The 20,143-nt window shown below is 68.2% G+C and overlaps 1 protein-coding gene across 1 annotated transcript in view; it reads right to left on the reverse strand.

Moving 5' to 3' along the window:
* Positions 1-2,717: 2,717 nt before the first annotated feature.
* The window catches only part of SDK1 (sidekick cell adhesion molecule 1), a 591,771-nt gene continuing 574,345 nt past the window's right edge, over positions 2,718-20,143 (reverse strand). Inside the window, exons 41-45 of the mRNA XM_079771197.1 lie at positions 13,088-13,252; positions 12,115-12,252; positions 9,262-9,382; positions 8,827-8,956; positions 2,718-3,534 (exon numbers count right to left, since the gene is read on the reverse strand). Coding sequence (XP_079627323.1) covers positions 3,283-3,534; positions 8,827-8,956; positions 9,262-9,382; positions 12,115-12,252; positions 13,088-13,252 — 806 coding nt within the window. The 3' untranslated portion in view covers positions 2,718-3,282. The remainder of the gene's footprint in view (positions 3,535-8,826; positions 8,957-9,261; positions 9,383-12,114; positions 12,253-13,087; positions 13,253-20,143) is intronic.

Consider the following 20,143-nt stretch of genomic DNA (forward strand, 5'->3'; position numbering starts at 1 on the left):
TCCTTTTGATCCAAGGCAAGTGCAAACGAAACACGGAGGCGGGAGTCCACGGGGCCGCCTGCTGCGTCCTCTGTGCCCGCTGCACCCTCTGTGCCCGCTGCGCCCGCTGTGCCCGCTGTGCCCTCTGTGCCTACTGTGCCCGCTGTACCCCCTGTGCCCACTGTGCCCTCGGTGCCCGCTGCGTCCATGCACAGGTGCTCGGGGGCTCTGGCTGGCGAAGACTTGGGGCAGCCCCGCCTCCGCGCTCCATTCTGGTTCCCTGGGCCGGGTGGCGAGGCGGGTCAGCAGCTCGGGACCCTGCTCCCCGGCCTCACCGGGCACCAGGCCTCCCTCAGGCCTTGGCGGCCACCTCCGGCCGCGTGCTGAGCCCCGGGGTCACGGCCACCGCCCCGCCCGGCCCGCGCCCTGCGAACCCCGCTGCTCAGGTGCAGCCCTCGCCGACCAGAGGGTGAGGCTGGGGGACGCGGGCAGCTGCTCCGTGTCAGTCACCCAGGCGGCCCCCGGACTCTGGTCGGGCACAGGCACGCTGCCCTGCAGACACGGCCCGGCGCCACGGCTCGGAGGGTCAGACAGGTGCAGTGAGCGCCCCGCTCCCGGGCCGGGCCTCCCCCCTCGCTTCTCCTCCCGGGGGCGGGGGAGGGGGGGTGACCTAACGGCCTCAGTGAGGCAGGGCAGCCTCTTTTCCGGATAAGTGGTCGCAGCGCAGAGGGCTCCTCATTAACTTTCCAGCAGAGGCGGCCCCGGCCATGGAGGCGGCCCGCACGCCCCGGCCAGTGAGCCAGCACTTTCTCCCGTGAACGCGGAGACCGGGTGGGGAGCCGGCCCGGAGCTCCAGGGCCAGAGCCCGGCTGAGTGGGAGGGCACCCCCTTCTCCCGCGTGGGAGGCAGTCGGGGCGGCGCCCGGGAGGCCGTGGGTGGTGGTTCAGGACCCAGTGCGGCCCCCCTCCCTGGGCTTGGGCCCGGCCGGCCTGCCTCCTGCACCGGCTCCCTCGGTCCCCGAGGCCCTCACCGGCCCCGCACTCAGCCCTCGGTGCGTTCAGGGGCGACGCCAGGTGTGGGGGGCAGGGGGTGCAGACTGACGCTTCGTTAGTGAGGGAGACAGGTTTCTTACCTCGCCGGCAGCTGCGCCATGGCGTCCGGAGCAGGGGAGTCGCCACCACAGGCCCGGCGCCCCCTCCCGCTCCGCCCGCCACGCTGCCCGGAGCCTCCGGGGCTGCACACGCCCGCGGCCTGGGCCCGAGGCTGATGGGGCGGCCCGGGCGCAGCTGAAACGCCGCCCGTGATTCCAGACGCAGCGCAGCTGAGACCATGGTGGCGGCGGGCCCGAGGCCTGAGGCCTGGGACGGCCAGGCTGCCCGCCCGGTGGCCCTGGCCTCGTCGGTCACGTCCGTCCCCAGGCCCTGCCCTCTCAGTCCCCTTGGCCCCGAGGCCCCGCAGGGCAGGGAGCGTCTTAGGGGGGAAGGAACCCGCCCCAGCCCTGCCCCCCTCGGGGCTGTCAGGGGAGGGCGCCTGGGAGGCCTGCGGGGGGCACGGAGGGGTGGGTGCTGAGAAGGGTGCTGTCCACTGGGCTCCCCACTGCTGCTCACACGCCGGGCTGCCTGTCCCCGATGAGCTCAGCCCCCCACCCCAGGAGTGGACCTGGGGCGCTGGGGGCCGACAGCGCTGAGAGCCGGGGTCAGCCCCGCCCCGTGGAGGGTGGGCCTGGGCAGGAAGGCCCAGCCTCCTTCCCCACGGTGCCCTGTCCGTGCCCTGGCCACAGATGGCGCGTCTGGCAGGTGCCACACTCCTCCTGGTGAGGGAGGTGGGCCTCTCGGGACCTCCAGCCCTAGGCTCCCCCGCCCTGGCTCTGCCCGGGGGATGGGACCCCTGGGCGGGGGGGGGGGATGGGACACCTGGGCTGTGGGGGATGGGACCCCTGGGCTGGGGGGGATGGGACCCCTGGGCTGGGAGGGGGGATGGGACCCGTGGGCTGGGAGGGGGGATGGGACCCCTGGGCCGGGGGACTGCGCACCTGGCCTGCTGCCTGGGCTGCAGCAGGAATGGGAGGGGCTGATGCCAGCGATGGCGGACTCAGCTTTCCAGCCCACTTCCTGCTGGTTCCTTGTAGCTAGAAGCCTAACGGGACAATCAGCAACGGGAACAAACGTTCCCAGAAAACCCGTGAGGCTGACAAAGCGGCCTTCGATCAGCGGAAGACGCCGGCAGCCGCACCCGCGGTCCGGAAGCAGCGGAGGGGCGCCGCCAGGAGGCTCGGAGGAAGGACCAGGCCTCGGGCACCGAGGGGCCAGGTGTGCAAGGAGCAACCTGGTGGGGCCTGGCGTGCAGGTAGGGGGCTGGGGTGCAGGTAGGGGGCTGGGGTACACGGTCGGGGGCCTGGGGTGCACGGTCGGGGGGCTGGGGTGCATAGTCAGGGGGCTGGGTGCATGCTCAGGGGCTGGGGTGCAGGGTCGGGGGGCTGGGGTGCACGGTCGGGGGGCTGGGGTGCATAGTCAGGGGGCTGGGTGCATGCTCAGGGGCTGGGGTGCATAGTCGGGGGCTGGTGTGCATGCTCAGGGGCTGGGGTGCATAGTCGGGGGCTGGTGTGGGGAGCCGGGTCCATGAGGCGATTCAGGACCCCTTTGCTCAGAGCCACTTGCTTTATTTGGAGGCGCGCTGCTGGCTTCCCCGTGAACAAAGCTAAACAGCGAATGAAAGGCACTGGAGACAGCGGAGACGCATTCACTTCATGTGACATATTTTAAAAAAAGATAAAAAGATTTAAAAATACTCTGGCTGACAACGCACCTCACACACAGGGCTCTGCCCGGCCTCGGAGAGCCGGCTGCGGCCACTCGGCGGCCGGGCTCGGGGCCCTGCTGTCCGTCGAGGAAGGAGGAAGGAGGGAGCCCGCGCTCCGCCCCGGGGACAGGGTAACCGCGTCGCAGTGGGCGGGCAGCACCCAGCCTCCTGCCCGTCCAGCTGGTTCCGCCACCGGAAACGCCGGGTGAGCGGGTGGTGGGCAGAGGCCGAGGAGGAGGGCAGGCCGAGGCCGGAGGCCGGCAGGGTCTCCCTTGACCCTCCTCCCCCCACCTCCTGTTGGGGCGCCCGATGGAGGCTCTGCGGTCCAGGGACACGCCTCCTCGTGAAAAGAAAAGAAACAGCCCCGCCTCCTGACACGTCCTGGGGACCCGCGTTCACGGGCGGGCGTGGCCTCGCAGGCCCCTCGGAACAGAAACCGAGCTCAGTCATCGGAGTCGATTCTGAACAAAACGGACTCCGGGTCCCGCGGCGGCCCTGGCGGCGTCACACGAAGGAGGAGAAGCCGGTGAGCGGGGTCCGGGCGCCGGGGGCCGCGGGCGCGAACACGGCGCTCTGGGTGGTGACCACCGTGTGCAGGAGCGGGGCCTCGGCCCCCGCCACCGCCTCGTACCTGTGCGGGGCCGCCCGCCCGCCCGGGGCCTGGCGCTTCCAGGAGTTGTAGTAGGTGGGGTCGCTCAGGTAGTGGTTGACGAAGGAGTGCTGGGGGGGCGCGTCCTCCGACTCCGAGTCGGTGCCCTGGGGAGGGGGGGAGAGCAGATGTGAGCACGGGGAGGGGAGGCCGTGGGGTGGTCGTGGGGGGTGATTGTCAGGGGTGGTCATGGGGTGGTCGTGGGGAGTGATTGAGGGGGGTGGTCATGGGGTGGTCGTGGGGTGTGGTCGTGGGGGGTGGTCATGGGGGCAGAGGGCGTCAGGGCTGAGCCGGAAGCCGGGAGTGGCCGGCAGGCAGGACCAGCATCTGTCACCCAACAGGGACAGTGCCTGTCAGCCGACTGTTCCCCCCTCCCCTCCGTCCCCGTCCTCCGCCGCCCCACCCCACCCCACCCGAGGGCACACACCTCCGCAGGCCCCCCACCCGCTCCTGGCTGAGCCCAGCGGGTGCTCCGGCCCCGGGGGCCTGGCAGAGGCCGCTGACATGTCAGGAGGCACAGGGGCTGGTGGCTCCACCCCCTGCACTCCCTTGGGCTCCAGTCCCCGCTGGCAAGGGGCCAGCCACCTGCTCTTTTAGGGACAAGGGGGTGTCAGGTGCTGGGTGGAGGCGTGAGCAGCCCCTAATGCTGCAGGTCATCGGGGCAGAGTGGGGGGGCTCCCGGTTCCTCCAGTCCGAGGGGCCCGGGTGTATTTCTAGGGGCCGTGGGAGGGCTCACACAGCGGCTGTGCGGGGAGGAGGGCCGGGGCCCGGGGGCCCTCACAGAGAGGAAAGCAAAACGGTCCCTGGGCCCCGCAGCGATGCCCCTGCTTGCCCCTCCCCCACACGGTGGTCAGAGAGCCAGGGACCCTCAGGCCTCCCTCCCCAGCCGGCCCCTGGGCTGCCCTGCCCCTGGGCCAGCGCTTCGTCCCGGGAGCCTCCTGGCTGGACGGAAACCCCTTGTGCTCAGAGTGGGGAGATCCCGGGACCCCTGGGACACGAGGAAAGATCTGGGCTGTTGTAAGAGAGTAACATGCAGGGCCGGCGGGGCTCAGTGGTTGAGCATCAACCTGTGAACCAGGAGGTCAGGGTTCGATTCCCGGTCAGGGCACGTGCCCGGGTTGCGGGCTCCATCCCAGTGTGGGACGTGCAGGAAGCAGCCGGTCCATGGTTCTCTCTCGTTGATGTTTTCGCTCTCTCCCTCTCCCTTCCTTCCTCTCCGAAATCAATAAACATATATATATTTTTTTCTTTTAAAAGGAAAGTAGGTCCCGGCGTTGGGGCTGCTCGGGATGTGAAATGGGAGCTGCTTGTTGTGACATGAGCCCCGCCCGCGGTCCCTCCGCTCTCGGCCTGTCAGGTGGGCGCGGCCCAGAGTCCCTCCACACACGCTCACCAGCCCGGAGGGCAGCGGCTCAGGAGGCGGATGCGATGGCGGCTCAGGAGGCAGGCGGCCGCCTCCAGGTGGGCAGTGAGTGTAAGTGAGCGCGACCCCACAAGGCGGAGGGGTGGGGGGTATCCTGGGAGCCCCGCCTGCGCCCTGCAACTCGCTCCTGTCTCCTCAGCACACGGGCCGCCCCCAGCTCCAGGCCCCCTGCCAGCGCCCAACCGGGCCGCCCGCCCCCAAACCCACGTGCTCGGACTGAAAAGCCGCTCTGGCAGCCGCCGGCCCAGGCACGCCTCGTCCCCCACGGCGATGGCTGCTGACCCGCTGGCGGGTCACATGACATGTACTTCAGTCCCACGGGAAACACGGGAAATGCACCGGCCCCGGGGCTCGGGTGAGAGCAGCAGGCGCCTGTCTTCGGGGCTGCGGTGGAGGCTTCCTGGTCTCCGTCCTCCGAGGCCTCGGGGGCCACGGGCCGCTCGGCCGCTGCGATGGGACAGGCCCTCGGGTCCCCCGGGTCGGCGCCCGGAGGGGCGGCTTCTTCAGACGCCGCCTTTGGTCCCGTCTCCGGAAGCTCAGGGGCAGCGCCCGCGGCGAACACGCCAGACGGCAGTTCCTCACGAGACAGTCACAGAGCACTCGCCGAAGCAGCCGTTTAGGTGTCAAGCGGGGTCAAGGGTCACGCTGACCTGAGGGCTGAAGGTAGGACTGGGGACGTTCACCCGCTTCAGGCCGCGTCCTCCGGTCACCGTCCCAGCGCCAAGGGTGCTGGTGAGCGAGTGTGAGCAGCAGCGTGGACTCCGTCCCCCCTGAAAGCCACGGCCCGCGGAGGCGAGGGCCTAGCCGGTGCTGTCGGGGGACAGCGGGGCCAGACCCGGCACTGGCATGGGCGTAAGCCTTTTAGGGGCCTCTGGGGACCCCTCCGGGCCCAATTTTAGGAAAGGCGAGAGAGGCACTGGTGGGTCTCCCTGGGGCAGGCGCATCAGCACACGTGCGCCCTGAGCTGGGACCCTCTGTCCCCGCCTCCCCCCCCCCCCCGCTGCCCCCGTGCCCTCGCCCACCCCCCTGCAGCTCTCGGGCAGAGGCCAGGTGGGCTGAGGGGCCGTCTGGGGGCCTGTGCGTCTCGTCTCGCCGGCCTGGAGCGCGCATCAATGTCGCAGCCGCACGCGCTGACGCTGAATAAAGTCATTCCTTTCCAGAATGCTTGGTAGCTCCGCATCTTTACATAGCTCCTCACCCCGATCTAACGCCCACACGGGGAGACGGCGTGCGACAATGTGGGTGCTGAGTGAGGAGGCCCGGCAGGAGACCCTGTGGGGGGGTGTCTGGCCCCCGGTGTTCCTGTCTGGGCTTTGACCTTCCTGCGTGACCTCCAGGAAGTGGTCCTTCTCTGCCTTTCCCGAGGGCTGAATGAACGGCGTGTCCCTCAGAAACTGTGACTGGCTGGTGGGTGGGCATGTGACAGAAGCTGAGCCAACGGGAACCGGCCCTGGGGCTTCTCTCCGTGGCAGAGCAGTGCCTCCCGGGGGACAAAGCTGGCAGCCGGGACCGTGAGTGGCAGGGCCCGTGGTGCACAGACGTGGCTGAGTGGTTCCCAGGGTTCCAGAGCCAGAGTGGGGACCCCGAGCCCCCCGGGCACACGCCCAGTGGCCTCCGCTCCTGCTGGACACTGTCGAGCCGCTTAGGAAGCCACGTGTGCTCCTGCCGCTCTGTGTAGTGTGTATCATGTAGCATGTAGCATGTACACGGCACTGCTACGTCGTGGTGAGTTAGAATTACTGACAGATTAGAAATGCCGCGGGCTCTCATTTCCCTCGGTTTCCTGGTGATAGGAAGTCGCCACGGGTGTTGGTTTCCCGGGAAACCACCTGGCCAGCGTGCGACGACCTGCGCGGTGGCCGCCGGACGGCAGGCGGGAGCTTCTGACGGAGCCCAGGTGCCTGGCGAGCGCGGGCGGAGGTCATCGCGGGTCCGGGCCCTGGCGTGGCCGTGGGATGAGGCCCGGCTGCCATGACGGAGTTAACTGGTGCGAGGGTGGCGGCTGAGTTGCTTGGAGCAGGAGATGGTGAAAGCTGTTTCTTGGGGCTTCAAAACGGTTTTAAATGTGATCTGCACAGCGGTCCGACAGGATTCCCGAGCGGCGGGGAGGAACCGTGACAGCCTCTCACTTCCAACCGAGACACAGCCGCCGGGCCCAGCCGGTCACGTGGCGCCCCCCGCAGGTCTGTGCTTCCCTGAGCAGGACTTCCAGACGCAGGAAGGAAACCCCGGGGGGGGGGGGGGGGCGGCTGTGTCCTGGTGGGATGTCAGCTCCTGGGAGCCCCGCTGCAGGGGTCCCGGGGTTCTGCCCCCCTGCCCGGCCTGGGGGAGGGGACATGAGACTTGCCCCCACAGCGTCACCCTGCGTCCCTGCCCTGTGGCCCCCGGGCCGCACCCTGACTGACCCGGGCAGACAGTCACGCTTCCCCCAGCCTCGGGGCAGTGGGCGGGAGCGGAAGCGCAGGCGCTCTGGCAGGACCAGCACCGTGGCTGTGAGTCCCGCCCGGCACGGCGGCCTCTGGGCGAGGCTCGGGGAGCGCCCCCTGCCCTCGGCCTCAGGCCCTGCCCAGCTCCCGGCCGCGCGGACAGTCTGTGACGCCACCGCCTCTGAACAGGAGCGCCAAGGCCCGGCCGGAAGTCAGGGCCTCCAGGAAAGGGGCCCAGGCCCTGCCCTCTCCCCCCCACCCCCCCGTCCCTCCCGTCCCGTCAGCTGTGGGTGCAGAAGGTGCTTCCCGGTGGCTGGGAGAGGCGGCCCGGCAGGCCCTCCCGTGGGCCCAGGATTTAGGTGGAAATTATTCTACGAGCAGCCATTCACCGAGCAGAGGGACACGGGCACGAGGCTTACGGAGAAGGGCAGGGTCTGAGCTGACCCGTGGCCCCCCTCCTGCTGCGGCTCGGGGGCCGAGGCAGCGCCCGGGCAGAGCGGCCCAGAAGACGAGGCCTCTCCACGGGCCGCTGACGAGGGGTGGGCTGGGCCGGGGCAGCGCTGGCAGTCCCGCCCACCTGCTGGCCTCCATTCTAGGCAGGGGCCCCCGACGGCCCTGGTTGGGACAGAGGGGCCTTGCAGGACACCTGGGCTGGGGTGCAGCCGGACCCGTGGATTTGTAAGCAGAACCCGAGCAGAGCACGTGAGACGTGGCCGCCTGCCGTCCCCTCCTAGGAGCTCATACCGAGCCACACCTTAAGGGCCATGTCACCAAGCCTCGGGTCCAATGAGGCCTGATTCAGGTCACAGTGAGGGTGAGGCTTATTTTAGGATAAATGCTGATTTAGAGGAGGAATGCCAAGAGGGGGGTGGGCCGACACGCCCAGGCAACAGCCTGGTGACCCCTGGAGGCCTGGCAGAGCTGACGGGCGGCTCCCAGGCGCTGGGTCAGCTGCTCTGCTGGAGAAGTGAGACTGTGGGCAGGAGGGTGGGGGGCTGGGCCTCGTGCCCCCGCTGAGCCTGCAGACCGTTCAGCTCTAGGATGAACGCCCCACACGCAGGAGGCCGGGGCCTGGGGGCCCAGCAGGGCACGCTCCCTTGGGGCGAGACCCGGTTGCTGGGGAGGACAGGAGCTCAGGCCCTGTGCACTGAGCCGGGGCCGTGGGAATCCCCTCCGCAGCACAGGGGCAGGGATGGGGTGGGGGGAGGTGAGGGGGGAGTCCTGGGGGCGTGAGCCTGGCGCCCCACATCACAGGCCCAGAGCCACCAGCCCTGTGTCTCCCAGGACACTCGGGTCTGCTCTGGGGGCAGCAGGATGAGAACGGGGTGCAGACCTGAGGCCGCTTTGGGCACGTGACCCGTCTGGGTGCCGCCTGGGGCCGGGGACTGTGACCCGTGAGGTCCCAGGTCTCCTGAGAGGCACCCTCCGCCCGGCCCTGGAGGGGCTGGGGTACCCGGGGCCTCGTCTGGCCCGGCGCTCCTCCCCCTCCCCCTTCCCGGGCTGTAAACGGCGTTTGTCCCGAGAGGAGGAGACCAGAGCGAGGCACTGACCTCAGATCCCGACGCGCCCTCCGCCTCCTCCGCCAGGTGCACGCTCTCGCTCAGCGCCGCCCCGTTGTACTTGCCGCCCAGGTCCTCGTCCGAGTAGTGCAGGCCGCCGGGGCTGGGCCGGGGCGGGGACCTGCGGGGACCAGGCCAGTGAGGAGCCCTGGGCAAGGATCCCCGCGGCCTCCCCGCCCGCCCCCGGCACCCCCCCCCCCGTCATCCCCTCCCCCCCGTCAGGCTGAGTGGGGGGAAGTCACGCCGCTGACACTACGTGGCTTCAGGCGGCACCCCGTGACGCGGGGTTCCCTCACCCAGGCCCCGCTGACAGAGGCCCCCACACCCCTGGGACCTGCCCTCCTCACACTCAGCCTCTCCCCGCCGGCACGGGCTCAGCATGGCCCGGCCGGTGGGACCGTGGCCGCGGGGACGGTGCGGTCCTACCTGGTCCCGTTCTTCTTGGAGAAGGTGTTCTTGACACTGAGGTGGCGGCTGTGGAGCTCCAAGGCGGCGAAGCCCCCGTTGTCCAGGGTCACAGACTCCTCCATGTTGGAGACGCTCTTCCCTGCGGCCGGGCCAGGCCCGCGAGTGGGTCTCCGTCAGAGCCCCCAGCCCCCAGCCCCCCAGCCCCCAGCCCCCCGAGGGAGGGCTCTGAGCAGCCCCCAGCCCCCAGCCCTCCAGCCCCCCGAGGGAGGACTCTGAGCTGAGCCCCCAGCCCCCCAGCCCCCCGAGGGAGGGCTCTGAGCTGAGCCCCAAGCCCCCAGCCCCCCAGCCCCCCGAGGGAGGGCTCTGAGCTGAGCCCCAAGCCCCCAGCCCCCCAGCCCCCCGAGGGAGGGCTCTGAGCTGAGCCCCAAGCCCCCAGCCCCCCAGCCCCCCGAGGGAGGGCTCTGAGCTGAGCCTCAAGCCCCCAGCCCCCCAGCCCCCCAGCCCCCCAAGGGAGGGCTCTGAGCAGCCCCCAGCCCCCTGAGTGAGGGCTCCGTGCAGGGCCCCAGCCCCCAGCCCCCCGAGTGAGGGCTCCAAGCTGAGCCCCAGCCCCCAGCCCCCCCGAGTGAGGGCTCCGTGCAGGGCCCCAGCCCCCAGCCCCCCGAGTGAGGGCTCCAAGCTGAGCCCCAGCCCCCAGCCCCCCCGAGTGAGGGCTCCGTGCAGAGCCCCCAGCCCCCAGCCCCCTAGCCCCCCAGCCCCCCAGCTCCCAGACCCCCTATCTCCTGGCTTATTGGCCCTTCCTTCAGATCACGGCTCAGGGGTCAGGAGACCAGAGAGAATTTTCCAGGTCCCAAAAGAGCAATCCCCTCTCCCAGGGGAGCCCCCAGGTGCCCGCCCCCACTGCTGCGTGTGTCACACACGCGTGTGCTTGCTTCTCCTTGCCCGCCTCTGCTCCCCTGACCAGACCGTAAGTTCCGGGCAAAACAGACCGCAAACCGCTCGGTGACCCAGTGTTGGGCTCCCGCCACGCCAGCCTTGGGGACAGAGCTGAGCACAGGCCAGGGCCTCATGGGCCCATGCAACTCACCCCCATTTCCAACCTCAGGGTCCCCTCTGGGGGGACCTCGCACCCCTCAACATGCCCAATGCTCTGTCTGTGTGGGAGTGAAACGCCAGCAGAACAGAGGAGAGAGGGGATGGGGCTGGAGAGAGGGGATGGGGCCGGAGAGAGGGGATGGGGCTGGAGAGGGGGGAAGGGGCTGGAGGGGGGGATGGGGCTGGAGAGGGGGGAAGGGGCTGGAGAGGGGGGAAGGGGCTGGAGAGGGGGGATGGGGCTGGAGGGGGGGATGGGGCTGGAGAGGGGGGAAGGGGCTGGAGAGGGGGGAAGGGGCTGGAGAGGGGGGATGGGGCTGGAGGGGGGGATGGGGCTGGAGAGGGGGGAAGGGGCTGTGAGTGGAGGAGGGGCGCAGAGTGCTGTGCCCAGAGGCCAGGCCTGCGTGTCTCCCGCAGGGAGGGGACATTCTAGTGGATGAATCTTCTCCCCAAGGCTTCAGTTAGGTTAAGCCAGTGGTCGGCAAACCGCGGCTCGCGAGCCACATGCGGCTCTTTGGCCCCTTGAGTGTGGCTCTTCCACAAAATACCACGTGCGGGCGCGCACGTACAGTGCGATTGAAACTTCGTGGCCCATGCGCAGAAGTCGGTTTTCGGCTCTCAAAAGAAATTTCAATCGTTGTCCTGTTGGTATTTGGCTCTGCTGACTAGTGAGTTTGCCGACCACTGGGTTAAGTGAATAGCCCAGGGTGAGCTGGGGCCGGGCTGCGGCAGCGCTGTGTTTCAGTCCTGCTTTCTGGGCGGGAGAGAGGGAAGGGGAGCCGTCCCTGCCCAGGGCCCCGTGGACGTGGACGGGACGGCGTTCCTACAGCAGCTCCCACGGCGAGCCTGACAGGAGCCCCGCTAGAGGCGAGGCCACAGAGAACAGCAGCCCTTTCCGGGGGCGGGCCGCGTGCTAAGGGCACTGAGGGGAGGGAGGTGCTGGGGCGCCATTAGCCCTTCCGCAGGGCCAGGGCCCGTGCTGCTGGGGGGACCGCGAGGCCCCTCCCGCGCAGAGGGCTGAGGCGGCTCCTCTGGGGGACAGCCCTGTGGGTCCCCTCTCCTGGGCACCGGCGAGCTGACGGGGGAGCCCACGGGATGGCGTGGGGCTCGGAGAGGTCCTGTCCGGGCCTGGCGACCCCGGAGCCCTGGGCCCAGCTGGGGGGGGGGGGGGCGGGCTTGGAGCTCAGCGCTCTGGTCACGCGAGGAGGGGCCGCGGGCAGCGGTGAGAACCTGCGTGGAGGACAACGAACAGCGCCAAGTGTGCCAGGCTCAGGCGCCAGTGCATAGCGCCATGGCACCGGTGGCTCCTGCCTCCCTGCCGGGGCCACATGTCCCGGCTCCGGCCCCCGCTGTGCCTCCCGTCCATGGAGCCGCAAGGAGGATGCACTCCGTGGCCGCCTCGCCCAGGCCCGGTCCTTTCTCTAACAACAGCGACTCCTCTAGCAGCAAACGCCTGCCGGCACCCACCAGGCGCCAGGCACCGAGCCCGTGCGGGAACGCTGCGAGCGGCCCGAGGCTCCGGCTGGGCCGAGGGCGGAGGGAGCCGGCCTGTCCTCAGACTCACACCTGCTGCTGTGGGCAGATGGGCACAGGGGACTCAGAGGCCCAAGGTCCCGATGGCGCATCCGCACACACGGCTCCTCGGAGGGCAGAGCCTGGCCTCCAGAACAGGCCTGCTGGTCTGTCCCCGCTGCGGCAGGGCGGGCAGGGGACACAGCACAGCCTCGCCCAGCTCTCCTGGGCCTGGGGTGGGGGTGGGGGTGAGCAGGGTGGGGCACCCACCTGTGCCGCAGCTCCGGTGCCCCCGGCTCTGCCCGCGCAGCACCAGGGCGAGGGCCACCAGCAGCAGGATGAGCAGGCTGGACAGCGCCATCACCAGCAGGAACCACCACTCCTCGTAGAACGGGGTGTCCGCTTGCGCTGCGGACAGACGGGCACGTGTGAGCAAGTCCAAGCTTCACATGGCCGCCAGAGAGAGCTTCTCAGGGGCAGTCAGGGGTCCCCCTAAAAGCCTGTGGGGACAGACTGAGCCCAGCGGGCCCTGAGCTGACCGCTCACAGCTGGCGGGGGCGCCCACACCTGTCTGGAAGGGCTGGGTGCAGCCACCGCGGGCGGAGGGGCTCGCTGGGTACCTGCTGGCCTCCCCCCGCCCCCTCCTGGGCTGTGTTTTATTTATTTAGTTCACGTCTCTGCAAAGCCGAACGGAGCAACAGCCCCTTCCAGATGTTTTCTCAGAAACGACTGGAGAGGCTGAGGGACAGGGTGCTTGGGCGGGTGCCATCTCCCGTGGATCCTGCTATAAACCCTGAGGGGCGGAGGCGGTTTCTGGAAGGTGCCGGAGGCCTGGGCTCCTCTGTGTGCCCTGCAGGGAGCTGGTCCCAGGCCTCGGGCCGGCCGCCTGGGAAGCCTGTGGGCGCTGAGGCCCAAGGCCGTGCCCCAGAGGTTACGCCCGACGGCAGGCACCTCGCTGTGTGTGGCCGTGTGTGTGGCCGCGGGGAACATGGGGGGGGGGGGGTGGGGGGGCGGTCCTGGACGGTGTCGGTCGGCTCCCGGGGCAGGACAGCTCTCTGAACTGTGTGGGTGCTCAGCTGCCACCCCGGGGAGCCCTGAGCTCTGACCTCACCCAGAGCGGCCCCTGCTCCCGGGGCACAGGCCACGCTGGGGCAGTGAGGACGCGGAGCCACCCCGCCTGCTGCGGGGGCGCCTGCACACCCAGGGCCTCCTCCCCCGCCCCCCGCGCTGTCCCGGCACCTACCTGACACGGCCGCGGACGGGCTGCTGGGCTCCCCGTAGCCCACCGGGTTCACGGCCAGCACCCGGAACTCGTAGGTCACGCCCGGCCGGAGCCTGCCCAGGCCGACGCTGTAGGACGTGGCGCTGTGGGGGAGGCCCTTCACGAACGTGTCCCACAGGCCCTCATCTGCAAGAGCCACGCCGGCACCGGGCAGCGTGGGGGGGGGGGGGAGAGCCGCTCAGCCCTGCGCCAGGGAGTCCCCACGCCCGCGCTGCCCGTCAGCTCCCGGCCCACCCCGGGGCGCGCGCTCTGAGGTCCAGGCGGGGTGAGGTGCGCAGGGTTGGGGTGCTCAGCGGAGACCGCCAAGGCTGGACGTGGGAGGCGGCACTCCCTGAGCGTCCTCGGGGCTCTGGCCGTCCCCGCGGCGCCGCTGGGTCTCATCTCTGGTTCAGCATCGCGGGCTCAGCACGCCCGGGTGCCTGCCGGTGCTCACCCCACGCCCCCCCGCCCCCCACGGCGTCCCGGGTGCCTGCCGGCGCTCACCCCCCGCCCCCCCGCCCCCCACGGCGTCCCGGGTGCCTGCCGGTGCTCACCCCACGCCCCCCCGCCCCCCACGGCGTCCCGGGTGCCTGCCGGCGCTCACCACCCGCCCCCCCGCCCTCCACGGCGCCCAGCCCCGCTTCCGCTGGTCACTGCAGTGCCCGCGTGGCCCAGCTGCTCCCTAACGGGAAGTGGTGACCGAGGCACACACTTTACACGCCAGCTCCACATCGAAGGCGCTGGCTTGTGCTATGAGGGCAGCCCCGGGCAGGGGGCAGGGGGCAGGGCCTGGACTTGGCCTGAGCTGCAGCTTGTCACACTTGGCAGTGCAGCCGGGACTGGGGTCTGCCCGTGCTGGGGACAGCCCCGCCGGCCCTCACCCCCAGGACGCTGCCTGCACACCCAACTCGCAAACTGCGACCCCCCCCCGCCCTCAGGTGAGCACCCGCAGTGGCTGCAGCACCCCGTCCCAGGACCAGTTCCCGAGCCCGGGTGCCACCAAGTACACGTGCACGTCACACACACACTGAGCCGCCTGCGCACCCTCAGCCACACTGCCAGCAGCGGCAGCCGCCCATGTGCGCTGGCGGGGGGCGGGGGGCGGGGGAGGGAGCGGTGAATGGGGCAGAGTCTGGGTTTGGAGGAGAACATTCCGGAGGGACGGTGAGGCCGCACAGCAGTGAGAACGTGCTATGTCCTGAACTGCGCGCGGACCGTCACTAAACGGCGAACCTCAGGCTCCGTATCCCTCACCCCAAAAGCTACGCGCTGAACGCACTTACCCTGACCTCAGGGCAAGGCTAACCTGAGGGAAGCCAGCAAGGGGTGCAGAGAGCGGAGGAAGCGGATACGGGGTCCTGAGAGCGGGGCAGCGGGACCGAGGAGTGTGACCGGGACACCTGCCCTGGGGCCGGCAGAGGCTGCGCAGCGGGAGCATGAGCTCGCGTTCGGGCCCCCGGGAGCCGCGGGGGATGTGGATGCGAACCAGCCTCCTCGGCCTCGGGGCGGGTGTGGGCCGGGGTAGCCCCCAGCGAACAGAGGGCAGGGCGGTGGCACGCGGGGTGCACCGGGCTCAGCGCCCACAGGCCCTCGAGGCTCAGGTCACAGGGCGGTGCGGGAGCGGTCGGAGGGACAGCGCTGTCGGGCGGGAGGGCGGCCGTGGCCGTTTCTAGACTTGATTGTACTCGGTTCTCGCCAAGCTCCCGTCACCCCTAAGAAGGTAACGATGGCCCCGCCGCCTAAGCCTTCCTCTCCCACAGAACATGGAGGTTTGCACATGGACCCGTGCCGTGTGTGACTTACATGCGGGGTTTTGTATGACAGCGGCCGGGGAATGAGGGCGCTGCCCCTCCATCCTGCCCCAGGTCACCCCTGGCCCCTCTGTCCCGCCCCAGTCCACCCGTGGGAGCCACTGGCCCCTCCCTCCTTCACTCCTTCCCTCCCTCCCTCCCTCCCTCCCTCCCTCCTTCACTCCCTCCCTCCCTCCCTCCCTCCTCTCCCCACCCCACCCTCCCAGGCGCCTCTGTGCCCGCAGCCTGGGGGCCTGCACAGCACCTGGGCCTGCTCAGCAAGCGAGGCCCAGCATATTCCACTCAGCGCTCGCTATGACCAATCCCTGTTCCCGGCCGTCGGTGCAGAGTGAGCCCTGCCGCGCTCCCTCTAAGAGAGGCGACGTAATGCTGTTACAGAAACGAAAGAGATCGCCGAAACCGGTGTGGCTCAGTGGATAGAGCGTTGGCCTGCGGACTGAAAGGTCCCAGGTTCGATTCTGTCAAGGGCATGTACCTTGGTTGCGGGCACATCCCCAGTGGGGGGTGTGCAGGAGGCAGCTGATCGATGTTTCTCTCTCATCGATGTTTCTAACTCTCTCTCTATCTCTCTCCCTTCCTCTCTGTAAAAAAAACACACAATAAAATAGATTAAAAAAAAAAAAAAAGAAACGAAAGAGAAACCCCGACTCGGAAACTGGCTGTTGCTGCAGCGCAGGTGTGAGGGCCGCGGAGGGTGCGTGCGGAGCGCTGGGCGGCCCGGCACCCCGAGGCCCGGTGCCGGTGGCGTTGCTGCCGGGCGCTCCCCGCGGCCGGTCCCCCCTGTGCCGTCACCTGAAGCCACGCTTTAGTTTAAGCTCCGCCAGAGCTCCCGGGATGGTGTGCATTTTTCATGAAAACATTTTAAAATATTGATACAGCATCTCAGCCCAGAGCGAGGCAGTTAGCAATCCACTTAGGGTGAAAAATGTTGGGGGCGGGAGTCATTCCAAGAGATTTCCTTAAATTAACGGAAGAAAACGCGCACATTTTATCCTGCTTAATTCTTCCTTCCGGAATGCGCACCCTCAGCACTTTAGGCCTCATTTATAACTCACCGGGGCCGGCCCCACGGACTGCAGTCGCTGTTTGCGTGGGAGAGGCTGGGCGTGGGGGAGCCGGGGGGGGGGGGGCTGCAGTCTAATCAGCAACGGGAGCCACGTGCAAACCAGGGGCTACGCCGCGGAGCTGCCGCCGTCACGGGATCGGGGCCCCAACAACTCTGAGCCTGCCCGCACGAGTCTGACCTCACGGACAGTCACACCGTCCCCGCGCTGCAGGCGACCGCCGTCCGGGCCTCACGGTCTGGTTCCACCCACTCGCCCGCCCCCAGTGCCTGTGAGCCCGGCCTGCAACCGGGAGCCTGTGAGCCCGGCCTGCAACGGGGAGCCTGTGAGCCCGGCCTGCAAACGGGAGCCTGTGAGCCCGGCCTGCAACCGGGAGCCTGTGAGCCCGGCCTGCAAACGGGAGCCTGTGAGCCCGGCCTGCAACGGGAGCCTGTGAGCCCGGCCTGCAAACGGGAGCCTGTGAGCCCGGCCTGCAAACGGGAGCCTGTGAGCCCGGCCTGCAAACGGGAGCCTGTGAGCCCGGCCTGCAAACGGGAGCCTGTGAGCCCGGCCTGCAAACGGGAGCCTGTGAGCCCGGCCTGCAAACGGGAGCCTGTGAGCCCGGCCTGCAAACGGGAGCCTGTGAGCCCGGCCTGCAAACGGGAGCCTGTCAGCCCGGCCTGCAAACGGGAGCCTGTGAGCCCGGCCTGCAAACGGGAGCCTGTGAGCCCGGCCTGCAAACGGGAGCCTGTGAGCCCGGCCTGCAAACGGGAGCCTGTGAGCCCGGCCTGCAAACGGGAGCCTGTGAGCCCGGCCTGCAAACGGGAGCCTGTGAGCCCGGCCTGCAAACGGGAGCCTGTGAGCCCGGCCTGCAAACGGGAGCCTGTGAGCCCGGCCTGCAAACGGGAGCCTGTGAGCCCGGCCTGCAAACGGGAGCCTGTGAGCCCGGCCTGCAACGGGGAGCCTGTGAGCCCGGCCTGTGACCGGGAGCCTGTCAGCCCGGCCTGCAAACGGGAGCCTGTGAGCCCGGCCTGCAACCGGGAGCCTGTCAGCCCGGCCTGCAAACGGGAGCCTGTGAGCCCGGCCTGCAAACGGGGAGCCTGTGAGCCCGGCCTGCAAACGGGAGCCTGTGAGCCCGGCCTGCAAACGGGAGCCTGTGAGCCCGGCCTGCAACCGGGAGCCTGTGAGCCCGGCCTGCAAACGGGAGCCTGTGAGCCCGGCCTGCAAACGGGAGCCTGTGAGCCCGGCCTGCAACCGGGAGCCTGTCAGCTGCTCGTTTCTCACACAGCCATTCATCCGCGTCCACGGTCAGGCGGTCAGACACGCCACTGAGGCCAGGGCTGCCTCGGCCGTCACCCCCAGCACCCCCTTCACCGTGGCCTGGCTCACGGCAGGAGGCCACGTGAAGGCCGTCTGTGCAGAGGCTGCCTGCGATGGAGACCCCCCCAGAGAGTGATGCGAACCTCCGGCCGTCAACGCGTGGTTCTGAGGGGCCGGAGTGGGCGAGGCCAGATGTGGGCGAGGCCAGAGTGGGGGAGGCTGGAGGTGGGTGAGGCCGGAGTGGGTGAAGTTAGAGTGGGCGAGGCCGGAGTGGGTGAGGTTGGAGGTGAGCGAGGCCAGATGTGGGCGAGGCCAGAGTGGGTGAGGTTGGAGGTGGGCGAGGCCGGAGGTGAGCGAGGCCAGATGTGGGCGAGGCCAGAGTGGGTGAAGTTAGAGTGGGCGAGGCCGGAGTGAGGCAGAGCGCCCTCTTGCTGAACCTGCTGACCCAGGAACTCCTGTGGATTTCACATCTTCGGAAAAAATACTGACTTTCTTCTTTGCTCAGCTGAAAAGTCCCAGAGTGAAGGAAACGAGTGGGAGGGGTGCGAGGGGCTCCCAGGAGGGTCCCAGTGGGCGAGGCCTGCCCCCCAGCTCCGCGGGCACCTCGTTGTGAGGCAGGCGTCTGCCTGCGCCGGGCCGGCCCGGGACCCAGGGCCGCTCCGGAGGAAACAGCTTACGGTGCCGTCAGGGCCGCTGGCTGTTGTGTGACCGTGTGGACGGCTTTCTGCGGCCACGGCAGACGCCTGGGGGCGACGCATGCAAACAGTCGTGCCCATGCCGGCTGTGTGGCTTCCAGCACCTTCCGGGGAGGGGGCCACGCACAGCCAGGGGGCGCGTCTGTGCCCGGCACTGATCCCGTTCGCTGCCGTCCCCCGTGGCTGCCTCTGGCGGCAGCGGCTGCGCGGGAGGACGTGCCGGGCTCACAGCGAGGCTGCACGGCCATCGCCGCTGCCCAACCGCCGGCCGCCCGCTCCGCCCAGCCACCACGCCGAGGAGCTTCTGGCACAAGACAGAGACTTACGGGGGGCGGGTGGTGGAGGGGGAGATGTCAGGCGAGCAGCTGGGGCCCCTGACACCACCTGGCAGTGTCTTGGTCTCCTGGCACCCAGTGGCGAGGGTGCGGGGACGCGAGCATGGCTGGGTCCCATAAAAATGCCCTCTCCTGATGAAACAGCCCACACCCCAAAACAAGCTCCCCCCGGAAGCCGCTGCCCGCCTGGGCGCCGCCTGTGCAGTCGGAGGGGTGTGAGGGGCGGCTCATGTTCTGTGGAACCAGCCGGAATAGGTGGCAGCTGAGCCCCGGAGCCCGGGCACCGCGAGCTGTTCAAATATTGACAACCCACCAGGCATTTCCTTCGCGCCTGCCGCTGGCCGTCCCAGCAGGACGGCGCCTTCTCCCTTTCTTCCTTCCTTCCTTCCTTCCTTCCTTCCTTCCTTCCTTCCTTCCTTCCCTCCCTCCCTCCCTCCCTCCTTCCTTCCTTCCTTCCTTCCTTCCTTCCTTCCTTCCTTCCTTCCTTCCCTCCTTCCTTCCCTCCTTCCTTCCTTCCTTCCTTCCTTCCTTCCTTCCTTCCTTCCTTCCTTCCCTCCTTCCTTCCCTCCTTCCTTCCTTCCTTCCTTCCTTCCTTCCTTCCTTCCCTTCTTCCCTCCTTCCTTCCTTCCTTCCTTCCTTCCTTCCTTCCTTCCTTCCTTCCTTCCCTCCTTCCTTCCTTCCTTCCTTCCTTCCTTCCCTCCTTCCTTCCTTCCTTCCTTCCTTCCTTCCTTCCTTCCTTCCTTCCTTCCTTCCTTCCTTCCCTTCTTCCCTCCTTCCTTCCTTCCTTCCTTCCTTCCTTCCTTCCTTCCCTCCTTCCTTCCTTCCCTTCTTCCTTCCTTCCTTCCCTTCTTCCTTCCTTCCTTCCTTCCTTCCCTTCTTCCTTCCTTCCTTCCCTTCTTCCTTCCTTCCTTCCTTCCTTCCTTCCTTCCTTCCTTCCTTCCTTCCTTCCTTCCTTCCTTCCTTCCTCCTTCCTTCCCTCCTTCCTTCCTCCTTCCTTCCTTCCTTCCTTCCTTCCTTCCCTCCTTCCTTCCTCCTTCCTTCCTTCCTTCCTTCCTTCCTTCCTTCCTTCCTTCCCTCCTTCCTTCCCTCCTTCCTTCCTTCCTTCCTTCCTTCCTTCCCTCCTTCCTTCCTCCTTCCTTCCTTCCTTCCTTCCTTCCTTCCTTCCTTCCTTCCTTCTTCCCCTTCCTTCCTTCCTTCCTTCCTTCCTTCCTTCCTTCCCTCCTTCCTTCCTTCCTTCCTTCCTTCCTTCCTTCCTTCCCTCCTTCCTTCCTTCCTTCCTTCCTTCCTTCCTTCCTTCCCTCCTTCCTTCCTTCCTTCCTTCCTTCCTTCCTTCCTTCCCTCCTTCCTTCCCTCCTTCCTTCCTTCCTTCCTTCCTTCCTTCCTTCCCTCCTTCCTTCCTTCCTTCCTTCCTTCCCTCCTTCCTTCCTTCCCTTCTTCCTTCCTTCCTTCCTTCCTTCCTTCCTTCCTTCCTTCCTTCCCTCCTTCCTTCCTTCCTTCCTTCCCTCCTTCCTTCCCTCCTTCCTTCCTTCCTTCCTTCCTTCCTTCCTTCCTTCCTTCCCTCCTTCCTTCCCTCCTTCCTTCCTTCCTTCCTTCCTTCCTTCCTTCCTTCCCTCCTTCCTTCCCTCCTTCCTTCCTTCCTTCCTTCCTTCCTTCCTTCCTTCCTTCCCTCCTTCCTTCCCTCCTTCCTTCCTTCCTTCCTTCCTTCCTTCCTTCCCTCCTTCCTTCCTTCCTTCCTTCCTTCCCTCCTTCCTTCCTTCCCTTCTTCCTTCCTTCCTTCCTTCCTTCCTTCCTTCCTCCTTCCTTCCTTCCTTCCTTCCCTCCTTCCTTCCTTCCT

Source organism: Cnephaeus nilssonii (genome assembly GCF_951640355.1).
Source record: "Cnephaeus nilssonii genome assembly, chromosome: 5".
Classification (NCBI taxonomy): Eukaryota; Metazoa; Chordata; class Mammalia; order Chiroptera; family Vespertilionidae; genus Cnephaeus; species Cnephaeus nilssonii.